At 59.0% G+C, this 22,652-nt stretch overlaps 1 protein-coding gene across 1 annotated transcript in view; it reads right to left on the reverse strand.

Annotated features, from left to right (window-relative positions):
• RASGRF1 (Ras protein specific guanine nucleotide releasing factor 1) overlaps nucleotides 1-22,652 on the reverse strand; it is a 92,873-nt gene that overhangs the window by 35,524 nt on the left and 34,697 nt on the right. Inside the window, exons 5-13 of the mRNA XM_055326575.1 lie at nucleotides 20,902-21,155; nucleotides 14,865-14,944; nucleotides 13,334-13,527; nucleotides 13,045-13,154; nucleotides 10,220-10,338; nucleotides 8,275-8,435; nucleotides 5,294-5,357; nucleotides 3,587-3,723; nucleotides 1,524-1,606 (exon numbers count right to left, since the gene is read on the reverse strand). Of these exons, the coding sequence (XP_055182550.1) occupies nucleotides 1,524-1,606; nucleotides 3,587-3,723; nucleotides 5,294-5,357; nucleotides 8,275-8,435; nucleotides 10,220-10,338; nucleotides 13,045-13,154; nucleotides 13,334-13,527; nucleotides 14,865-14,944; nucleotides 20,902-21,155 (1,202 nt within the window). The remainder of the gene's footprint in view (nucleotides 1-1,523; nucleotides 1,607-3,586; nucleotides 3,724-5,293; nucleotides 5,358-8,274; nucleotides 8,436-10,219; nucleotides 10,339-13,044; nucleotides 13,155-13,333; nucleotides 13,528-14,864; nucleotides 14,945-20,901; nucleotides 21,156-22,652) is intronic.

The raw sequence follows: 22,652 nt of genomic DNA on the forward strand, positions 1-22,652 counted from the left end.
TGACCCCTCGTCACTGGCTATCCAGCCAGGCCCTCGGTCCCCACTCACTCCCCGTCAGAAGGGTGACTTGGGGCATAATCCACAGCCTCACGGGAGGAGGAGGACGCTGCATATGGCATGAGCCGTGACCCTGCCCCTGGGGGCAGTGGGTCCTAGGCGCGGTCACTTTGGTTTGGACGTTCTCTTTACTCTGTCACTGTCAGAGTTTAAAACTCGCTATTTTTCCTTCACAGGTGATGCCTTGCTCACTTTTGTTACCTTGATGATACGTCCTCAGCAGAAAATGAGAGTGGGCACCTACCACATGCTTCCCTGTAATTCCACGTGTGATTTTAATTTGCTCGTTAAAACAAATATCCCTATGCCTCTCTGCACCCAAGAAAGACGGGGTGCTAGCTGCTGCCCTGGGGCCATGAGAATTCAGCCAGGTTCTCACTCCTGCGGCCTGGGCTCAAGCCGGCAGGGTCTGCTCAGGATGCACCTTGGTGCCACGGAGATGGGCCTTGTGAGGCTGGACTTCATTCAGTAAACTTCCCGGAATGGGTCGTCTGAGGCATCGCCCTCAACCACAAAAATGACGCCAGCTCTTTGTACAGAAAACAAAAACCACAAATGCAACCTCCACCTACCCCCAAATGGGAGAACAAACCCAGGAAACTGGAAGAGAGCATCACCCTCTCCCACTTACAGGTGAGAGCGGGAGCTGGGGACCAGGTCTTCCTTCCAAACCTGCCAGTCCTGGCCGGACCCAGCACATTCACAGGGCAGAACGATACCTCGCCATCGCATCCAGAAGCTTCAGAGAGCTTGTGTGCGTGACCCTGTCTAGGCCTCTCCGGACCTGTCCTCACTGAGGCGCCAGGTGGGCACCTTCACATACCCGGTGAACGATGCACCTGCTGCTCCCTGGGGCACCCCCTTGAAGCATCAGAGCAGCAGGTCACTCAGGTGTCTTTGGCTTACATGGCCTGGTGAGATGTGGGTCCCGGCACAGTTCACGCAGCATCAGCAGTTTCTGAGGTCAGAGGTTCGGATAGAGGCCAGAGAGCCAGCCGGCTGCCCCTGCCCCTGCCTGGGTGCAGGGTTGGGGCAGGAAGGATGGTGGAGGGCGGTGGAGAGCAGGAAGGAGGGTGGGAGGATGGGGAGCAGGAAGGCAGAGCAGCCTGGAGCTCCGGCCGCATGCTCAGTGGACCGGTCCCCGCGGTCGTTCAGACACGGTGGACCCAGAGCCTGTGTATTTGTAGTGTTCTCATTTTGTAATCAGGAAAAACAAATAGTTATGAAAATAAATGCATAAAGCTTCACTCCTGTTATCGTTTAAACAGCTGACCACAAAAATCCACGTTTTAAAACAATAAACACTAAGCCGGAGCCCTCATTCAAATAGGCGTTAACTTAAACCAGTGGACAGACACCCCCAAGCCCCGGAGACGTGGCCCGGTGCCTTGGAAGCCCTTGCTGTCGCTGTGGCCGTGGGGCCGTGTCTGGACGGCGGCCAAGCCTGTGGGCATCAGCGCACTTACTTGATCATCTGTGGCACAGTGACCTTGGAGTTCTCCTCAAAGGCGTTCATCATGAGCCCATTGCACCGGATGTTATCCACACACTGGAAGCAGAGGGGGCCCCGGGTCAGAGCCCTGGGTCAGAGCCTTGGCTGCCATCCTGCCACCCCGGGGCTGCAGTAGCCATTCGAGGGAGCGGCTTGCAGCCCACCTGATGAGGGATCCTCATGCTGGCAAGGGCAGGGTGGCCGCAGCTTCCTTCACATGGACCGAAGCCACCTCCTGCCTCAGTGACCTTTTGGGGACTCACCTGACCTCCCTGAGCCTCACGTCCCTAACTCGGAAGTGGGGATAACAGGCCCTACTTGGCTGGGTCACTGGCAAAGGGAGGTGCTGACCTGGCCACCCTGTTGTTGACCTCTGGGGTCTGGGTGAAGGGCAAGGTCAGGTCCTCCGGGGTCACAGGGTGGCTTTCCTAGAGGCTGACCTAGCAGGGCCCCCATGCCCCCGCGCACATTCCCACACACTAGAGCCTCCATTCAGCCCACGGCTACGTGATAAGGCCGCAAACCCCACCCGGGAGGACATGCCTGTGTTTATTCAGCCTCTGAAAGCTCAAACTCCACATTCCACTTCAAATAAGAAGGACCCACCCAAACGAAAGGATACGTCCTATGGTGGGGGGCTCTCCTTTCCCCTAGCCCCCTCACCCCGCCCCCACCCCAAGCCTTTATATCTTTGCCGCAGGAGGGCTGCTTCTGGGCATGAGGGCAGGGGCGCACCTGAGTCTCCTGGTTTTGAGGATGCACATGCTGGGGCAGCGCATCATCACCAGAATGTGGCCGGGGAGGCCCAGTCGTCTGCTGGGGACCAGTGTCCCATCAAGCCTAGGCCCCTGGTTCTTCGGGGTGGGGGTGGGGGTCTGTCAGAAGAATGTTCTGGTTCCTTGTGTTCCCAGCCCGGCATCTCCAACCCACAGCCCTGGGGCTATCTCCAGCTCTGGTCCTACCAGCAACCGCGGATGCAGGGTGCCTGGCTCTGGCCTGGGCTCCCCCGAGGCGTCAGAGGGCCCCGGGGAAGGTCAGGTGCGGGGCGGTGGGGGGGGGGCTGGATGCCCATGGGCATCAGCACTGTCTCCTAGTTTCTGCTCTTCCAGCTTTCTCTGGGGCACACAGGGAGCTCTGAGGACATAAGTCAGAATGAGCAGACGCCTGCTACATGGGACCCCGACCTGCCCCCAGCATTTCGAGATGGGCACTAGGCCGGAGGGCTGGGGGGGCGGTGAGCACTTGGGGCAGCCCAGGAATGGGGCATCAAAATCTGGGGGGGCCCACCGTTAGAGAGACCGGAGCCCCGAGTGGAGGGAAGGCCCAGCTTCATGGTCGGCTGCTCCCCAGCATGCTCAGCCACACTGCGGAGGGCAGGCCTCAGAGGAGCTCCTCTGCTGTGGGGACAGCAGGGCTGTGCTTACCCGGGGAAGGCCTGTCCTGAAGCCTGGGGCCACAGACAGGCTGTTCCAGACTCACATCTCTGCCCTGGTCCTGGGTGCCCTCTGCCCTCTGGGTCTGCTCAGGGGTCCCTGGGAAACCTGCCCTTTCCAGTGAGCTGCTCCCAGTGGGGTGCACGACCTCAGCGCTCGTGCAGGTGAAGTTGCAGGTAACCCTCCTCTCTGCATAGCTGACACTAGGCCTTGTGGGGCCCTTCCTCTCTCTCTAGCTCTGATGTCCAGCACCCTGGAGTTGTGGTGCTCAGACTTTTCTGTGCGTGCCAATGGCCTGGGGCAGGTGCTAAAAGACAGATTCCAGGTGCCAGAGATTCACATCTGGGAAGTCTGCGGGGACTCAGGGGAGCTCAAGAATCTGGAGTTTAAAAAATCACCATAGGGCATGACCTTGGTGCCAGGGATTTCCTGCCCACGCTCTGCCAACGGGAGGGGACCTGGGCCTCAGCCGTGGCCGTCGCTGGACCCAGAGGACACTTGCATCTTTTCCATTAGAGCCTTTTCTGTTAGAGCTGCCCCCACGTCCCAAATCAGCTTAGGCACGAAGAGACCATGGGCTTCCAGGAGCAGGCGCCCTGCTCACCTGGCTGATGTCACTGGTCCACGCTGCCTTCTCCTGTCTGGACGAGGCCACGAGGATGACTGTGAAAGGCGGGGAGTCTTTGGGCTCCACCCCGATCTTAAAATCCAAGTGGTCTATGTCTTGGCTGGATCCTTTGGCTTCCAGTCGCAAAACACGGAGTTAGCAGAATAAGTGGGGACATTTTAACGATGACCTTCCTGTCCTACCTGCTGGCGAGGGCCCTGTGGCTGCCGGGTACCAGGCCACGTGCTGCCTATAGAACATTCTCTCCCTCTATGGCGATGGACCCCCACTCCAGAGATGGGCAGACTTGGGGCTGACGGCACGCGGGGCCATCCAGCGGCAGAGCCAGGGTTACCCGGCGGGCAGCGGAAGTCCCCACGGAGGACGTCCTGGGGTCAGGGCAGCAGTGGCGAAGCCAGGACTGGAACTGGCCTCACTGCCAGGCCCTCCCGCCACCCCCAGGCGATACTGGGGCCAGAAGGGGAACTTCGGATCTTCAATTTTTATGAGCAGGACTGGACATTTAGCTCAATTTAGAGCTCCCCAGAGCCAAAGTGTGTTCTGGGCATTTTTATTCTTGCTCTCAACCGAAAAACTTGCTTGAACTCTGGGAGGCTGTTTATTTGGACAGACCAAGATCACAATTTATGGATGCTGTTTGGGATGCCCATGTTACCCAGGGTACAGAGAGCGGGGCCGAATGAGGAAGGGCCCTGCTCTGTTGTCACGGGCCATGTGACCTTGGGCGGCTGCCTTTCCTGCCCCCACTGCCGACGTCCTCCATGAGTAGACGGGATGTCTCTGGGGCCCCCACGCCTTCCAGCTCTGACACTTGAGGGTTTTAGGGTTCCCTGCTAGGCCCGGGACCACCTGTTCTGTGTGGTGGCTCAGGGATGGGACAGTGCCAACCTCTGTGAGGAGTGGGGTGCCTGGTGAAGCGTGTTGAGTGCAGAACATGGGGGCCAGCCCTCTACCGCCTATGGCCCTGGAGCACTCCCGGTGGATCACTTCACATGTTTATCCTGCCCTTGGGGGCTCCCTGGGGAGGTGTGTGTGGACAGGGCCCCATGTCCCCCATGAACTCCCAGATGGTGCCCTAGCCCCGCTCTGAGGCACCCGTCTGGGGAGTCCTGTTGGGGTTCCCCCCAGGGGAGGGCTGAAGGGACATAAGGCCCAGCCTCAGCCCAATCAAGCAACAGTGGTGACCCCACCACTAACCTAAGACAACGATCCCATCCCCTGCCCAGTGGCACCTGGGGAGGGGGTCCCATGCAACATCCACTCCAGCTCACCATCCTGCCTCCCCACTGAGGCCCCTCAGGCTGGGGCAGCCCCCCTGCTCCCCTCAGCCGGTGTCACCTGCTGTCCCCACACCTCCTGCTGAGGACAGAGAGGTGGCTCTGTGGCTCTTCCCTGACCCAGGGGAGCCACCACGTGGGGCACCCATGGCCACGTGAATGAGGGGCGCTTGCTGAGGTGCTGTGACCCCAAACCTAACAGCACCAACGCGTCCAGGGCCCCGAGGAGCATGGATGGAGGTGGGACAGGGAGGAGGCTCCCACTTGCCAGCTGGGCCCGCTGGGTCCAGGACAGGAACTGCTCACTGCGGCTCAGCACCCTCCCATCCCCACAGGCTGGGCCGGGATGAGTGAGGGCGCACAGGGATCTGTGGCGTGCAGGGGTGCGTGTGGCCGGCACACTTACCTTCTTCCTCTGTGCTCTCCGGCTCCTCCAGCAAGGTGCAGTCGATGAGGGAGATGACCCCGTTCTGAAAGACAGCAGGGGCCGCCTCGGGTTACTGGGGGGCTGTGTGGGGAAGAGCCCGGCGCATCTGGGTGGGACGCAGACTTGCAAGTGCGAGAGCGCGTGTGCATGTGTGTGTGTGTTCCATGAGGGTGTTCTGGTCATCCTCACGTAAGAGGCCCCGTGGAGGGGATCAGGTGGGACTGTCTCACACGGGCATTTCCCGAATGAGGGTTGGGGGCCCCTAAGCCCGCAAAGTCTGAGCCCCGAGTCTGGGGTGAACCTTTCTGTTACCAGTAGGGACACAGGCCAGTTGACTGGTCACATCGCATGTCCTGTTCTGATTTTATAGGTAAGGAGATGAGACCTGCATGAGGGATCTTGCCCGAGGTCCCCAAGTCACTTGGGGTTGGGGTCGGGGAGAGCCTTGAGGCCTGACCTTGCTGAGTTCACCTCCTGGCTGCTGGTTATTCGGGACACTGGGAACGTGCCTCCCATCTGTGAGTATGAGAGGCCCTGATGCTGTGGTCAGGGACCGTAGCCACAACCCTGGTGGGTGGAAGACGTGGAAACCCTCTTTCCAAAGGTGGGTGGGGTCCGTGATCCGCCCTCTTGAGCACGTGCTGCAGCTCCTGCGGGCTCTCTGGGGGTCCCTCAGACCATGTGTTCACGGAAGCTGACCATCACATGGGGAGGCCCCCTCGGGAAGGCTGATGCAGCCCCTGGGCCTGGAGGCAACCCTGTGAGGCCCTGACCAGACTGCCTCGCTCAGAACGTGTGAGGCTGTGAGTGCCGCGAGCCAGTCTGTCTGTGGGTAACTCGTCACACGGCACTGCTCTGTAGCATGGTAACTGAGGACAACAGAGACCCAGCTGCGGTGTTTGCTGGGCAGGCTGCCCCCCCCGGGGGGGGGGTCAGGAGGCCTGGAGAGGGCAGCCGGGCACCTCGAATCCTGGGTTCTGCTTCTTGCCTTGCTCCTCAGTGACCTTGGGTGAGCCCCGGGCTTGACAATCTGCAAAGCCCTGCACAGCTCTGAGTCTCTTCCTTCCAGAAGATCTTATGGTAGTTTTAAATCTCTTGGATGTACAGTGTGACCCTTTCAGGGGGACTCAGGGTGCTAGGAAGCAGTCTGACTTGCAGCCTGTGGTTTCAGGGCACAGACCACGGTGCCAGACGGCTGGCCTGGGTCCCAATCCCCGCTTCACCAAGGCTGGTCTCTAGACGTCTGCAAGATGGGGCGGTACCGGCATCCGCTTCAGCAGGCCGTCGAGGAGGCAGGAGGTCGGCACACATGCACAGGGACAGTGCCTGGCCTGCAGCAATCATTGTGCAAGCACGAAAGAATCAAGAGCGACACCGACCTGCACCTGCTGAGCTCGTTCTGCGTCCCGGGCACAGGGCACGTGCTTTGTACTTGCTCCCTGAATCCTCACAGCAACCCCTTGGAGCAGGTGTTTTCACTCCTGTGGTGCAGGTGGGTAAACCGAGGCTGGGCGGGCGCCTGCTAGTTCTTTACACTAAGGGACTGTAGAAGCTCAAACAACCCCACCCAGATGAAATAAGATAAAACAAACATAAAAACAGGTGCTTTCAGACTCAGTCTGCAGCTCTACCTGCCCCACTGACCGAGGGACGTCCCTCCCGCCCGGACAGACAGCCTCACAACAGAAACCTGGAGCTGGCAAGTGAGGAAAGCTCTCCCTGATGCGTCGTAACTCGGTTGACACTGGAGTATTCACTGTAAGGTAATTTCCGCTCGGGCAGCCCACTGGCTAATTCGTCAACAGGATCACACAAGCGGTCTGTTCCCTGAAGCCAGCACGTGGTTTCTTAGCAGCTCGCAGGAGGTTTGGGGCCGGGCATCCAGGGCCTGGAAGATGCTCTGGCCTCTTCTGGCCCCTTCTCGGCAGCAGCGTGTCCAGACGCCAGGTCCGCCGACAAGCCTCCAGGCAAGGCTGAGCCCACAGGCGCACGAGCTTCGCCTCAACGGAGCGGTACCTGCTGCCAGCTGCCGTGTCCACAGAGCCCCTGGTGAGGATGGTCCCCCCTGTACTGCAGACGAGGTCCGGAGGTCAGAGCCTGAGCTCGGAGCTGAGCTGGGGAGCAGTAGAGTCTGCCCGGGGTGCAGCCTTACTGCTCGTGGTGCTAGAGCATGAGGACGGGAAGGCGGTCCTCCAGGGGAGGAAGAAGTGGACCGCATGAGCCAAGGCCCTGCAGTCTGCGAAGGAGCAGGTGCCGATTCCCCCCACTTTTTTCCTTTTTGACCATTTACTTGTCAGGGGGGAAGTTGGAGTGCAGCTCCCTCTCCTCCCCAATGATGGAGTTGAGTTTTCTGCATTTGGGGAAATCGCAGAGCTCAGCACATCCAGATAAGCCTGGGCAAACCACCTTTGTGATCACGGTCAGCGTTTCCCTTCTCTTTTAGGAGGGACAAGCGGGCTGAGCGTATGGGGTCTCCTGTAGGGCTCCGAGGTCCTGAGGTTGCCCTGTGTGCGAGCACCTCCCTGGCCTGCAAGTGGGGCCTGGCCGTGCCCATGCTCTTGTGCTGGTGCCGCGGTGCCTGAGGAGGCCCTGGGAGGGAGGGGCATCTGAGCGTCTCCAGGGACAGGCTCTGGTGCTGCTCTGGCTGCAGCCAGCCCCTCGCACACAGGAGCACCTCTCAGGCTCCTTGCTAGGGCGCCAGCTGTTGGGGCTCCTGATGCTCACCCCCCATTGCCCTGATCCCTCCAGCAGAAAACCCGGCCTTGGCCCCTCATCCAACTCACCAGCAGCACCCCTGCACAGGTGTGCACTCACGTGTCTCTGACTCCCTTGCCCCTGGTCTGGGCCCCAGGTCAGGGTGGTACCTGCTGGGAGCCCCCTGTGAGCTCAACCCTGCAGCCTCCCTGCAGCCCCCGTGGCCTCCCCCCCCCCCGCAAACATCCCACAGCCCTGCACCCTACCTTGGTCAGGTGGAGTTTCCCACCAGAGCCTCTGGTGCAGATAATCAGGTGCTTGGAGAACAGGAAGCACTGCCGCTCACCCTCTTTCTTTAGGGACAGAGACCCCAGGCGTCCCCTGGTGATCTTGCCCTTCTCAGACATGGGCACCTGGATGAGCGAGCCTGTGGGTGGGGGACAGACCCTGAGCCCCTCTCCGGGAGCCATGCTCACCCCTGGCCAGCTCTGCGGCTGACGGGGTCCCCACGAGGGGATTGGGTTGTGCCGGTTCCTGGCAGCAGGTATGCGCCCTGGATGACGCTCCCTCCACCCCAGGTCAGCAGGTGGTGGAGGCAGGAGAAGCAGGGCTCCCTCAGGGCTCCCCAGCACTCCCCCCCACCCCAGCCAGGGCCCCGCAAGCAGAGGAGCCCTCCAGGTCTGGGCTTGTGTGGTGGTAACGCAGACGGGTCGGCACCATGCATTGCCCCGGGGCCCAGGCTGCTGCAGCCGAGGAGGTGTGGCACCCTGGCTGCAGAGCCCAGACACAGCCCCATCCCGGACACTGTGTGCTGGGGACAGGCAATGTCTCAGGAAGAACAGATGCCGTGGATGAAGCCACCTGCTGCCCCCGCTCTGGTGCCCACCCCCGACATGCACACACCACACGCCTCCTTTGCCACCGACTCAGGCACCTGTGCCCTCTTGCGCCGGCTCCCCCCTCGGCCGTCCCAGCTCCCACTCATTACCCCGGCTCCTGTATGCCGCTCCTTGGCGGGAAAGAAAGCCCTTCCTTCCCACCCCGTGAACTCATACTTGTCCTTCCCTCCCAGGAAGCCCTCCCTGACTCCCTGCCCCGCTCTGGGCCGCCGCTCTGCCTCTTGCCCACATTTATCGCTGCCTGGAACCCTGCCCCACGACCATCCGCTCACGACCCCCTGCCCCGCATCCATCCGCTCACAACCCCCTGTACCCCATGTCCATCTGCTCACTTCCCTGCCCCCTGCACAGCAGCCTCTGCAGGGTGGGGCGGGTCTACCCTCTGGGTGTTCCTGGTGCCCAGCATGGGCGCGGCCTGAACGAGGCGGGCACCAGTGTTGCCAGTGGGACTAACAAGTGAAGAAGGGCTTTCCGGACCCCTGGCTGGTTCCAGGTCGAGCAGGGCCCACGGGAGGGGAGGACACACTTTGCTTGGGCAACGGAGCGGATTCCTGTTCTGTGGGGATGCTGCGTGTGCCAGAAGGGGTAGTTCTTTGGGTAATTCCATCCTGGGCCCCATGTGGCTCCGGTAAGCAGGGCGAGGCTGGGAAAGGGCACGGGTGCCACGCGGGGGCTCAGAGCAAAACTCCAGGTGAGGCCACGTGCAGAGCCAGCTTCCCAGGCTGGAGGACGTGCTGCAAGCTTTCCTTCTGGTCAGAGTCCCGGGGCTGGACAGGAGGACCTCTGGGGCGTGCATGCAAAGCTGTTTTCCGCAGGTTGTGGGCTCTGGGTGGGGCCACTGTCAGGTGCACAGAAGATCCAGCATCCCGTGGGGACAGCCAGCCCCTCCTCGGCCCTCGTGGGGCTGTGCCTCCCAGATGGGGCTTGGAGGCATGTGGGGGCTGGGAGCCACTCTGAACGCGGCTGTCCCCAAGAGGCCAAGGATGATGAGCAGAGGACCGAAGGACCAGAGTCACACTGCCACCCCCACCCTGGGGCTAGAGATGCTTGTGATTTGGGGCCTGGTCCTCGGCTCCCTACCCTCGCCCCAGAAAGCACATGTCAGCATTTCTTAGGACGTACGACAGACACGCTGGGCCATTGGGGAAGAAGGAAGACATGGAGACCAATGTGCCTGCACCTGTGTGCGTGGACGCGACACCCACAGCCCTCCAGCAGCCCTGGGTCACTCTGCAGATGCACCACCCGGAGGTGTCCCAGGGCTGCCTGCCCCTGCTGCGGGGCCTCCTGGGACCAGGCAGGCAGGGCATACCTTGTCTCACGAAAGTCTGGCTGGTGTCCAGCAGGATCTCGCAGCCTTCAATGATCATGCGCTCGATGGCGAGGTTTTTCCGAATGTTCTCTGTCTCGCTCACTTCGTCATGCATTATCCTGCAAGGACGGGGAATAAGTCAGGGGCAGGAGGAGGGAATGTCAGGCCTCTGGCCAGACCCAGAAGGAAAGCGAGGCTCCTAGGATTCTTGGAGCCTGCAGTCAAGCATTTATGGAGTACCCACTGTGTGCTGGACACTTTGTAGACTTGATCTCATTTTCCTCTTCGGGAAATCCAAGGAGGCAGGTGTTCTTATTTCAGGGAGAAGGAAATGGAGATTAATAGGAAACAGGTCTGTCTAAAGAGTCTGAGTCACGTGCAATGGAATGGCAATGGGAGGAACAAGGGAGTTCAGCAAACATCCTTTGTTCATTACTCTGTCCCTTACTGCACTACTGGCCTTATATCCATCCATACAACAAAACAAGTTCATCTCTGCCTCAGGGCCTTTGCACATGCTGTTTCTTCTCTGTGAATGTTCTTTATTATGGTTTTTTCCTTAACGCTGTTTGGGTTCTGGAATGACTGAGTTTTGGAGTGCTGGCCATCCAGCTGGCTCAGGGCAAGGCTGACTTGGGTTTATGTCCACAGGCAACAGCATGGGTGAGAGGGAAGCAGGACACCCAAGCCACTAACCAGACTACAGACAACGGTCCTGTTCTGACTGCCGCCACACCCCTCAACGCCAGCAGGTGGCGCTATCTACCCGCTCTTAAATAACCGCGTGGCGGGGAAAGAGGCTCCTAGGTTTCTGCGGATGGGGAGGTGATGAGTACTGTGGGAGGGAGTCTGGAAGAAGCGCCCGCTGCTCCCTGGCCAAGGGTGCCAGGAGGGCTGGCGGTCCTCGAGGGGACGTCACCTGGTTCAAACTCCGACGATGTGCACTGGTGCAATCAGCACAAGGCTGAGCGCTATGGGACACCTCCAGCCCTTCGTTCCCCCCACCTATGGGGTTTTGGGGTGAGGACGGGAGATAACGGATTTCACGTGAGGGCCTGATGTCTGGCACACGGCGGGTGACAGGGCGAAGGGCAGTGATCAGGGTGTTGTGACTGTATTTTTATCTGTTGTTTCTTCTATTGGACAGGGACTTGGGGATGGGGCCTGGGCGCCCCCAGGGACGCTGTCCTGGGATCCCAAGGCGCAGCCTATCTCCAGGGGGGACATGAGATCCCGAGCCACCTGCTGGCCTGTGCTAGCTCCTTGGGGAGGGTGCATTTTTGGAAGCAGCCCCAGGGTGGGGTGGGGTTAGTGAAAACAAGGGGGTGACTCCAAGGCAGTGAACCCAGTTTGCCGGAGATATGGGGACAGCAGCCCCAGGCTGGGGTTGCTTTCAGCTGGTGCACCCAATTTTCAGGGTCGGGGTCAGAAGGGCAGTGGGACAGGCTCAGAGGTGGGGGTTTGCGAGCACAGTGGGGGCAGGGGTGGGGGGGGGCGTCTCCTTGGGCCCTGGGCAGGGAGCTAGGAGGGGCCAGTATCAAGGACTCAGGAGAGCTGCCTCTTGTGTGGCTGGGGCCCTGGGGAATGGGACTCGGGGTCTCAGGCCTGACACCTGGTCCCAGGTGTGCCCCCTGCAGCCCTGTGTGCCCCAGGACAGGGTGCTCCATGGGGGCCCTGAGGCCTCTCATGGGGGACGAGTGTGCAGACTGTGGCTTTGGGATTCAAAGGGACATGGGGTGCCCACAGAGGTTGTGTGATCTGAAATCACGCCCCCCTCACACCCCCTCCCTGTCTGGGTGCAGCTGGTCTTCCCCCTGCCCTGACCTGCTGCCCCTTAACGGCCTGGGGCGGCCTCTTCGGCTGTGAGTGGCCCCAGGGCCCGGGCAGGGCTGTGGGTGGTGGGGCTCCCTGGCCTGCGGGCCGACCCTCCTTCCCGATTCCGCAGCCTGTCTCTGGGCACAGGGCGCCCCCTCACATCTGACCCCCACACTGTGGAGCCCCCGAGGGCCTCGCTCCCCTGACCTCCAGACACTGCTCCTGTCCTGCCATCTCTGCCACAGCGTCTGTCTCCCCAGAAGACAGACGGAAGGACTCCCCTCCAAACCGCCCCTCTGGCAGCTTCCTGCCCCTCCTGGCGGCTCAGCGAGGGCCCTCCATCTAGCCCGCTGGGGACTCCTGCTAATTCCCCCTTCAACACGCTGCTGGAGTCTGAGCCTCCCCCTCACACCCACGGCCACCGTCCTCCACCGGCCACCATCATCTCCTGCCAGGAGTGTCACCAGGGCACCCAGGTATCTGGCCTGAGACCTGACCCCTGTCCCTGGGCCCTGCACCCCGGCCCCTCGGCAGCCCCGCTGGCAGGGGGAGGGCTCCCTGGGCTTCGGAGACTGGAGGCCACAGCCTGTGTCCCCAGCGATGGCACGGCCGCTGATCAGAGTCTTGCACACGTGTGTGAGGCCACGGGGCTGACAGGTTCACACCCGAAGACAGACAGAATGGGCCTGTGAGTGTCCTTCTCTGCACCCGTGCCCGGGACATGCCACCCGTGCCACCCTGCCTGGAGCCACCCTGCCTGGAGCCACACAGGTCTGCCCCGGGGGCTCCGTCTGCTTCCTGCTGCTGGCGGCTGAGCCCCTGCCTCCGAACCCTCACCCAAGCACCTGCTTCTAAGCTGGGGCTGAAGCTCCCACTGCGCTTCCTCACTGGGCCCCGGGGCGGGGGAGGCTCCTCGCTTGGTCTGGGGGGGTCCCTTTTCGGCCCCGGGGCGGGGGTGGGGTCCCTCCTCACTCGGCCCCCCAGGGGTGGTGCCCGGAAGCCAGGCTCACCTGGACAGCTCCTCCAGTTTGGACTTGGCATAGTCCAGGCTGTTGCGCTCCACGTGCTCGTGAGGGGTGTGCGCCAGGAGCTCATGCAGCGTCAGGATGTACCTGGGGATCTGTGGGAGGCCGGGGGGCAGGGACAGAGGGATAGAGGGAGGGGGGCAGGCAGAGAATGGCTCTCAGCAGGGCGGACCCCCCAGGGCAGGACCGAGGAAGGAACAGGCTGCCCTCTGACCTCGTGCCCTCCACACCGCCCCCCCGCCCCCCCGCAGCAGCCCGTGGGCGCTGGTGCCACCTGAAACATGGGGTAGGTGAGGAAGGTCTCCAGGGTCCGCTCCTCGCAGTCGGGCTTGGCCTCATAGTGCTTCAGCAGCTTGTCGAAGTCCCGGTTCTGCTTGCAGTGCGCCAGGATCTGCAGGCTGTACTGGTGGTTGCGGACGAACTCCTGGTAGATGTTGAGCATCGGCAGCAGGATGTCGAACAGGTCAGCTGCGAGGACGGCGCATTAAGGGGGGCCGGTGCCCCCAGCCCCACTCAGGAGGCCAGGGCCAGCCCCAATCCCCACCCAGGGAGCCCCGTGGTGGCAGGATGTCTCTGGCACCCCAGCCCTGTCCAGGGCCAGATATAGGGGCCCCAGCAGAGTCACATTTGTAGAGATGGGGTCCATCTACTCTCGCCCCTGTGTCTCCAAGTGCCCCCGAGAGCAGGTGTAGAGGGTGCTCTGGTGGCCCCCACCGCTCCAGGACGAGGGCACTTCCTGTGGGCTCCCAGCTGGGTTCTCTCTGCCAAGACCTGCTCTCAGCAGGCAACAGGCAGAGGGAGGCTGCCGGGCACAAGTCACACCCCACTCCGTGCCCCGCCCAGGTGCGGGTGGAAAGGCCTGCCCCCAGCCTCCATCTGCGGAAGGGCCGGCCCAACCAACACTCGACAGGTGAGATGGACCCACAGACACCGTGATTTACAAACCCTGTTATGTTAGAAAAACACGTGCTTTGGTGACAGACTGGGAGCGGGGGCTCCTGGGGAGGGCTCCCCATTGTGCGGTGAACAGTGCTCGCCTGTGCTACGGCTGGAAGGGCAGCCCCATCCTGCCAGGGGTGCTCGTATTCTGACCTTGGGGGATGTGTGTGGGGGTCTCTGACTTGAGAAAAACAGAAGGAAGTGCCAACCCGCTCAGAGGCCTCCAAGGCCTGAGGGCAGAGCAGCCCTTTGTCCAGGAACTCTACTTCTGGAAACCTATCCCAAGGAAATGCTCCGTAAAAAGAAAACATCACACACAGAAATAATTTCTAGTAACAAAAAAGCAGAAATAATTCTGATGAGCCAGTGGCGGGCAGTAGAGCATTATGCAGCCGTCAACAAGCAGACTTCCAGGATAAGAAAAACACTTGTGCTATAAAGTTTAAAAAAAATTAAAATAAATAAAAAACCAACAACCCACAGCAAGATTCAAAATCTAAATTTGGTATGTTTGCAATTATGTAAAACGGGGAGGGGGGGAACCCAAGATCTATGCAGAGAAAAAAACTGGAAGAAAACACACAGAGATGTTTATCGCAGTTATCTCTGGAGGGAGGACTATGAATGATATTTTTAAACCTTTTCTCATTTTCTGGATTCTCAGATTTTCTCAAATGGGTACGTCGATATTATTTTTAAAAGGGAAAAGTAGATAGGTAACTAAGAATACGTGGCTTCCTCCGAGAAATACAGTTTCTGCGAACCAGTGCTTCCTGTGCTCCCCGGGAGGGATTCCGGGCGCTGGCGTGGGCCTTCCCCCACGCTCTGCAGGGCGGCCCGCGACCCCGCCACGGCTGGCTACTCACCCAGGACCAGGGTGGGCCAGCTGGAGATGCGGGCCTTCAGGCCTTGGTAGAAGATCTGGTGCAGGAACATGATGGTCTCGCTGCGGGGAGAGCACAGGGTGAGTGGCGCCCGGTGGGGGCAGTTTCAGCCCCTCCAGGGCACCCCGAGTAGCGGCGCCCGGCAGGACGCCAAGCAGCGAGTCCCGTCCTCCACGGAGCCCGGTGAAGGCCCACCAGCACTGGGCTGTATTGCTCGGGGCCCAGGTCTGGACGAGCACGCAGGACCCCCGTTAAGAAGCGGTGGAGGATTTCCAGATGGCCCCAAGCAGGGTTCCCCAGGTGGGGCCTGCCGGCCTCCCTGTGCCCCCTGAGGTCTCCCCATCTGGGACCCCAGACGAGCCCAGGGCTCCGGAGGATACCAAGGAAAGGTCAGGGTGCTGTGTGTGCAGGGCTGTGGCTGCAGACCTGGTCTCTGCCTACGCCCCTCCCCCGGCTGTGTGGCCTTGGGCAAAATGCCTAACATCTCTGAACCTCGGGTCTTTCTGCACAAAATAGGCAGGTGAAATGAGGTAACTCCTGGAAACGTCGGGACTGCTAGTGCCTGGTGCGTGGTGGGCACTCAGTCAACGCGAGCTCGCCGCCACCCTTTCCAGGAAAAGTTAGGGAAGCAAAGACCCCATGTGCCCTCCATGCCGGCGTTGTCACCACCTGGAGTGCAGGGGAATGTGCTGTCCCCTGGCAGCCACGCTGGCCTTGGCTTCCCGCCGCACCCCCTTCCCGCCCACCACTCCCCAGGCAGCTGGCCCGGAACAGCCCCAGTCTGCTGTCACAGCTTGTCCTGAGGACACAGGACTGCTTGTCTCCGCAGGGGACAGGCTCCTGCCTCCTCTTGCAGCCCCTCCCTGCCTCCCTGAGGCCACGTGTCACCCTGATCCTACCACCCTGGGGGCTGGAGGTCGGTCTCCCCGGGGTGCCTGGGGCTGGCCCTGACCCAGGTAGGGTAGTCCAGAGGACGTCCAGGTCATGTGCCTGATTCTCAGACAGGAAAAGTGAGGCCCCGAGAGGAAGGGTCGGTGCAGTCTGAGCCCCTGACCTGGCTTCCCCCTCCCTGGAAGGTTCTCTGTTCCTGGGGGTGTGTGTGCCCCCCCCAGCTGATCTCTTTTCCAGCATCATGTGCCTAAGCCCAGCATCCCCCCACCCCCACCAGAGTCTTACTCCCTCTGCACCATAGGCGGCGGGGATGGGAGGTGCCGAGACGCAGGCCTGTAGGGAGCAGAGCAGGGGGTACCCCGAGATCCTGGGGGGTGGGGGAGATGGACAGACAACACCTGCAGGCTGGGGGGCAAAGCCTGAACTCAGTTACACTGGCAGATGTGCAGGACGGAAGGAGAACTGGTGCCAGGGGGAATGTTCACATCATCCACGGACACGAAATCTTCAGAGCGAGGTCCCCGCACTGTGGAGACTCACTGTCCCCTCCTCCATGTCCCACCAGAATAGTCCCTGCACCGTGGTCACTGATCCCTGACCAGGGCCCACCCAGGTGTGGACACACACTGACTCCCGACCAGGGTTCCCCCCCAGGTGTGGTCACACACTGACTCCTGACCAGGGTCCCACCCCCAGGGTAGGACACACACTGACTCCCGCCCAGGGTCCCCCCAGGTGTGGACACACACTGACTCCCGACCAGGGCCCCCCCAGGTGTGGACACACACTGACACCCAACCAGGGTTCCCCCCAGGTGTGGACACACACTGACTCCCGACCAGGCCCCCCCAAGGGGTGGACACACACTGACTCCCGACCAGGGCACCCTCCCAGGTGTGGACACACACTGACTCCCGGCCAGGGTTCCCCCCAGGTGTGGACACACACTGACTCCCGACCAGGGTCCCCCCCCCCCAGGTGTGGACACACACTGACTCCCGACCAGGGTCCCCCCCCAGGTGTGGACACACACTGACTCCCGACCAGAATCCCCCCCAATGGCTGAAGTCATTTTGAGTTAGGCAGCTGTCCCCTATAGAGTGACTCAGGTCTGGGCTGTGTCTCTGTGGCCTCAGAGTGACTTGGACAGGGCTGGGCTGTGTCTCTGTGGCCTCTGAACTAGTCTGCTGTGTGGACAAACACGTATTAATCCCAAGAACTTTCGTCGGCCCCATGTTCAAAAAGTTAGAGACTGACTCAAGGGTGAGTGAGAATGCACAAGTGGCAGAATGTTTGGTCTGAGATGGGGAGACGGAGGATCAGGGTACTTTCTGGGGTTCCTGAGGGAGCCAGAAGGCTCCGGACTACCCCGAACACTGCCCAGCACCACTCAGGGGAGCCATTTCCACGCACCGCGAGCCGCCCACTGCTCAGGATGCATCGGGGAGAAATGCACCTTCTTAAATTCCAACACTGCACGGGCCACTGTAGCAGCATGTTAGGGACATCATAAGCTAGGACTATAAAAATACAATTGATGAAGCCTTCATTTTTAAGGCATTTTAAGGAGAGAATTTCACCTATAATGTAGAGGCTACCATTGTTATCCATCTCACAAGAGAATAAAATGATCTCATTTTGATTTGATATGCTTTGAAAAAAATCACTGTTATGTTCCTTAAATGTTTTTCCTATGCACTGGCCACCTGAATTCCTTCTCTGGGAATTCCCTAGCTACGTCCAATTATTATTCTGTCTCTTCTTAATTTTAAATAAGCCCACATATGTAGCACATAACCTAACATACACACTGTAGACACTTTTGCTCAGTGGTCTGTCTGCTAATGGTGTGTTTGATGTTTTAATTCATCGTTTTTTGGAAGTTTGTCCATCTTGCCACCCCCTTGCCTTGTGAGGCATAATATTTCTTTCTGTCTTCTGTTTCTGAGTGTGCATGGGTTGTGCACACACTCACCTGTTTAATTTTCCTGCTTCACGCTTACATAAAATACTCAACTGCAGTTCACGCTGGTGTGAGATGCACGTTAAGGGGTATAAGCGCAATCCTCCCCAGTTAGGGTCGCTGATTGCCCGATTCCATCTAACGATGCGCCAGCTGTTTCCACTGCTCTTCTACGCTGCTGCTTATCGTTTCCACTTCTTACATGCTCTTAGGTCTGTTTCTAGACTTTCTAGCTCTTAGGTCCGTTTCTAGACTTTCTATTGTATTTTCTGCTACTACACTCAGGCTGTTTTTGTTACTTTACTATATTTATCGATTTCCATAACATATTTCAGTTAAAGTAGGGAATGTTTCTTACAACACTCTTGTTTTGAAACACAGTTACTGGGATCCCTGGGTGGCGCAGCGGTTTGGCGCCTCCCTTTGGCCCAGGGCGCGATCCTGGAGACCCAGGATCGAATCCCACGTCAGGCTCCCGGTGCATGGAGCCTGCTTCTCCCTCTGCCTGTGTCTCTGCTGCTCTCTCTCTCTGACTATCATAAAAAAAATAAATGAAACACAGTTACCTGTTTACGTGTATTTATTCCTTCACTTGAACTTCAAGATCATTTTGCTACACTGCACTTTGGTTGGAATTCTATGACATTCATAGAATATTCTGGGAGAACACGGCAACTTTATAGGACACAGAATCTTTTCATCCAAATGACTGGCTCACTCCCTGTTTTTTTGTACAGTCTGCAAGCTCAGAAAGATTTTTACATTTTTAAATGGTTTGAAAAAAAACCCAAAAGAATATTTCACAGTATGTGAACACATACGACATTCATATTTTAGTTTCTGTGAAGTTTTATCAGAACACAGCCATGTGCGTTCATTCAGGATCGTCTGTGACTGTTTAGTTTTGACACAGACCACATGACCCACAAGGTCTAAACTATGTCCTGTCCGATGCTCTACAGAAAACCTGTGCTGATCTCTGGTCCATGTGAATAGTGTCTCTGAACTGTGCAGTGCGTAGCTGGTGCAGCTGTACACTACAGCCCTGACCCCATCCATGGTAAGCAGGATGCAGACACAGAGTAAGTCACTATTTAAGTGTGATGGGTGTCACAAAGGGCAGCATGAGGCCCTGTGAACACACAGCGAGGACATAAGCCAATGGTGGCAAGGGACATGGGGGTGGCCAGGGACGTGACCTCCAAGGAAAGACGTAAAGACAGTAGGAGACACCATCAAGAACAGCAAAGTGGAAGAACATCCGAGGGAGAGTTGGGACACACCGGGAAGGGCTCATTCTGCCGGGAGCCTCCTGAGCCCAGAAATTCCATGGAAGATCCATGAAGTATAACAAAATGATGGAAAGATTAAATCATCACAAAAGCACAGGTTCATCTCTTGGTGGTTGTGATACATGGTCACCAGGGGCTTGCAGTCATGGCCTAAGAGAAGGGGGGACAGCCCAGAAGTGTCCCCGTGCCTCCCGCAGCACAATGGACCCTTGGGCTGCCTGGGTGTGGACTGCACAGGTGCGCTCACACGTGGGGTTCCCTGATTATAAAGCGCGGTGCCCAAAACACATTTTCTTGAGGCTGTTTTCTCTCCTAGCTCACTCTGTTGTAAGGTATGTTTTGTAAATCACATAACAAACGGAGTATGTGTGATCACTACGGCTTCCGGTCAAGAGTGGGCCATCGATGGTTAAGACTGGGTGGAGTTCAAGGTTACATGTGGATGTTCAAGGGTGTGTCCCTCACCCCCAAGTTGTCCAGGGTCAGCAGTGTTTCTGGGGATGCACCAAGCCTGCAGGACAGGGGTTTGTGACCTGTGGCAGCAGCACCTGTGCACCTGCTGCACCTGCTGCAGGTGGGTTGCCCCGGTCCCATCTTGGACCCTGAGACAGAGAAGCATGAGGGTCCCAGCTCCCGTGCTCACTCACGTGTGCCCATGTGTGAACCCTGCTGCACTGCCTGGGTCACCCAGGAAGGGACTGTGCAGGTCACAGTGTTGGAAAGAGTCCACTGTGATTTCTGAGCTGTTATCCGATGTCACAAAAACATAATAACTGATTTATTTGTTTCAAGAAATGAATTAAAAGCATTTATGTAATACTTAAAAATTGGGTTCAACACATATATTAAAAAAGCAACCTTGTAAGGCCCAGTGGCTGAGTTTTAGAAGGTCCTATGAGGTCAAAGGCTGTTCCCCGTCTGTCTGTCTCTCTCTTGCCCCAGCTCTGCCGCGGTGTCCACACCACAGCTGGAGGCCTGCCCACGCCGCTGACTCTGGGCCTGTCCAGCCGGAGCCTTGGCCAGCCTCTGCCCATCTCTATCACTCCTAGGCTACCCACTGGTCCCTTGCACCCAGCACCCCCTGGTCCTGACCGCCATGGGGCGGGCCTACATGGGGGCTGGTTAGAGTGAGTGAAGTGGCTGAATGAACATCCTGGGGCACATGGCAGCCCATCCTCATTCCTGGGGGGAGTCGCTTACCCTCCGCACTCTGGGTATGTGTTTTCAGGCCTGTTGCTTTTATACGGCTCACTCAATATTCACACCCACCAAAAAGCTCATCTATTTAAACCACTTTTTAAGAAACTCCTTTTAAAAAGAGGTAGACAGCAGAAGAGCAGCGCAAGCTGCACCCTCTGGGTACCACAAGTCCCACAGTGACACCACAGTCACCATTCGGGAAAAGGAGGTGCGTTTAGAGGGCAGATATGTTCGGGCAGAGAACCCGGCCTCACCTCCGGTCACTGTGGCTGCGTTGGGGTAGAAGGACAGAGCGTAGTAGTTAGCTCCTGGAGACTTGGCTTCTCAGCAGGGACACTGTGGGAGGAGCTGTCCTTGTTGAGGGGCTGGGCCAGGGCCTGCCTGAGGTTTCCGGCAGCCCGGGCCTCTGCTAGCTGTGCCCGCAGCATTCCCTAGCTCAGCCAGGTTTTAACAATCAAACATGCCTCCAAACCCTGCCAGGTGTGCCCTGGGGGACAGGACCCCCCAGTGGAGCAGCTTTACCTGCCGCATGGCCTCCGTGTGTGCCCTACACCCACACTTGCTGGAGGTGGCCTGGAGTCACGTGGCTTGGGCACCTCCACCCTGTGTGGTCCATCTGCTCACCTGCCCTGGGCGGGTGCTCCATGCTGGGCCAGCCCCTGGGGGAGCTCACCTGTTGAGGAAGATGCTGCTGACGTCGTCGTGCGTGATGGGGGGCTTCTTGGAGCTGGCGGCCATCCGCAGTGGGCGCAGGAAGTTGTTAACCAGGATGTGGAGCTGCTGCACGTACTCGGCCTCGGCCTCCAGCATGCTGAACACCACCTGGTTCCTCTTCCGCATGCTATCAGCGTGCGGCGAGCGGATGTAGTCCTGGATGATGGTCTTCCACTTGCGCCGGCACAGCCAGCCCCGCAGGAAGCTCTGCACCTGGGGGAGTGGGCGGGAGGGTCTTGGTCAGAGGGCGTGGGGGCTCATGCTTCCAGGAGCGAGGGCTCCAGGGCGGGGACACGGACTCTGTCCACCTGCCCCCTCTGCAGGCCCAGAGGAGGGCCAGGCCTGCTCCTGCTGCCTGCGAGCTCCTGGGCCCGCTGCCTGGTTCCTCTGAGCCAGTGTTCCTGGCTGTAGGACGGGGCTCATGAGGAGGCACCTGGACTACAAGTGTGGCCCCGGGACTGGTGGCACCAGCATCCCCCCAGAGCTCGCTGGAAATGCAGATGCCAGGCTCCTCCGTGCACCCCTCCATCTCAGCAAGATCCCTGGCTGCTTCAGAAGCATTGACTGAAGGAGGGGAAGGGTGGCTGAGTCTCCACTGGAGCAGGAGCTGGAGGACACAGGCCTGCCGGGCTGTGGTGGCCCATCTACACCTCATCTTGTCTAACGACAGGCCTGAAAGCCCACAAGTTCCAATTAACACTCATCTGGATAGAGGGTGATTATCGAATTGAACAGAATGTGACAAATTAGTTAATCTCATGCTTGGGGCCTCATCGGCACTTCTGAGTGCCTGCGCCTGCTTAGACCTCTCCTGCCTCTGTGGGGAAATGAATGCTGATACTTGACCATCTTGCAGTTGGGCTGCTTGGCACGGCCGCATGTTGGCAAGAATCCAGGAGAGGACCCAGGTTCTTGGCTACCCCAGAGCTCCCTGCTGCTCCTGCCGCGGGATGGGGCCCCAGGGGCCCAGGGGTCGCCTGCTGAGGACCAGGCACAGACACTCACCAGCCTCCACTGAAAGGGGCATGGACAGTAAATGCCATTGTTGGGGTGCAGATGTGTGGCTAGGGGTTTTGGCCCTGGAGAGGAAGCTAGCCCTGAGCTCAGACTACTCTCTTCCAGAACAGGGAACCTCTCTCTACGTGGAGGGCTTGCCCTGACACCCCAGGAGGGTGAAAGTAGAGGGAGGGAGGAGGATTTCAGCCGGTACTTGAAATGTTCCAACCAGAACGGCTTCTGAAAATGGGCTGAGAAGCCCAGCAGAGCCACAGTTGAGAGGCAAGGCCAGCGCATGCCTGCCAGGATGGAGATTGGCTCAGACCCACTGGCAACACCCCTGCCTATGGCCTAGCAGGTCCTACAGACTCAGGAAGCCAGCTGGTGGGTCTCCTCAGGCTTGTGGTGGGTGGCCCTGGGCTGCGTGCATGGCCTCGTGCTTTCCAGGAGGCGATGTCCCAGTGGTGTCCAGGAGGATGTGTGCTCTGGGGCTGGGTGGCTGGGGTTTCAATGCCACGTGCCAACGCTGAGCTGGTGACCTGGGCAAGTCCCTCTGCCTCTCTGCACCTCAGCCTCCCCGTAACGTGAAATGCAGATAATAATGAAACCCCACAGGGTTTTGAGTTAGGAATGAATTAATCTGCATAAAGCTCCTAGAATAGCGTCTGACACATAGAAAGTGCTTAATGAATGTTAGCTATTTCTATTCTTGAG

This window comes from Nyctereutes procyonoides, unplaced genomic scaffold (genome assembly GCF_905146905.1).
Source record: "Nyctereutes procyonoides isolate TBG_1078 unplaced genomic scaffold, NYPRO_anot_genome, whole genome shotgun sequence".
Taxonomy (NCBI): domain Eukaryota; kingdom Metazoa; phylum Chordata; class Mammalia; order Carnivora; family Canidae; genus Nyctereutes; species Nyctereutes procyonoides.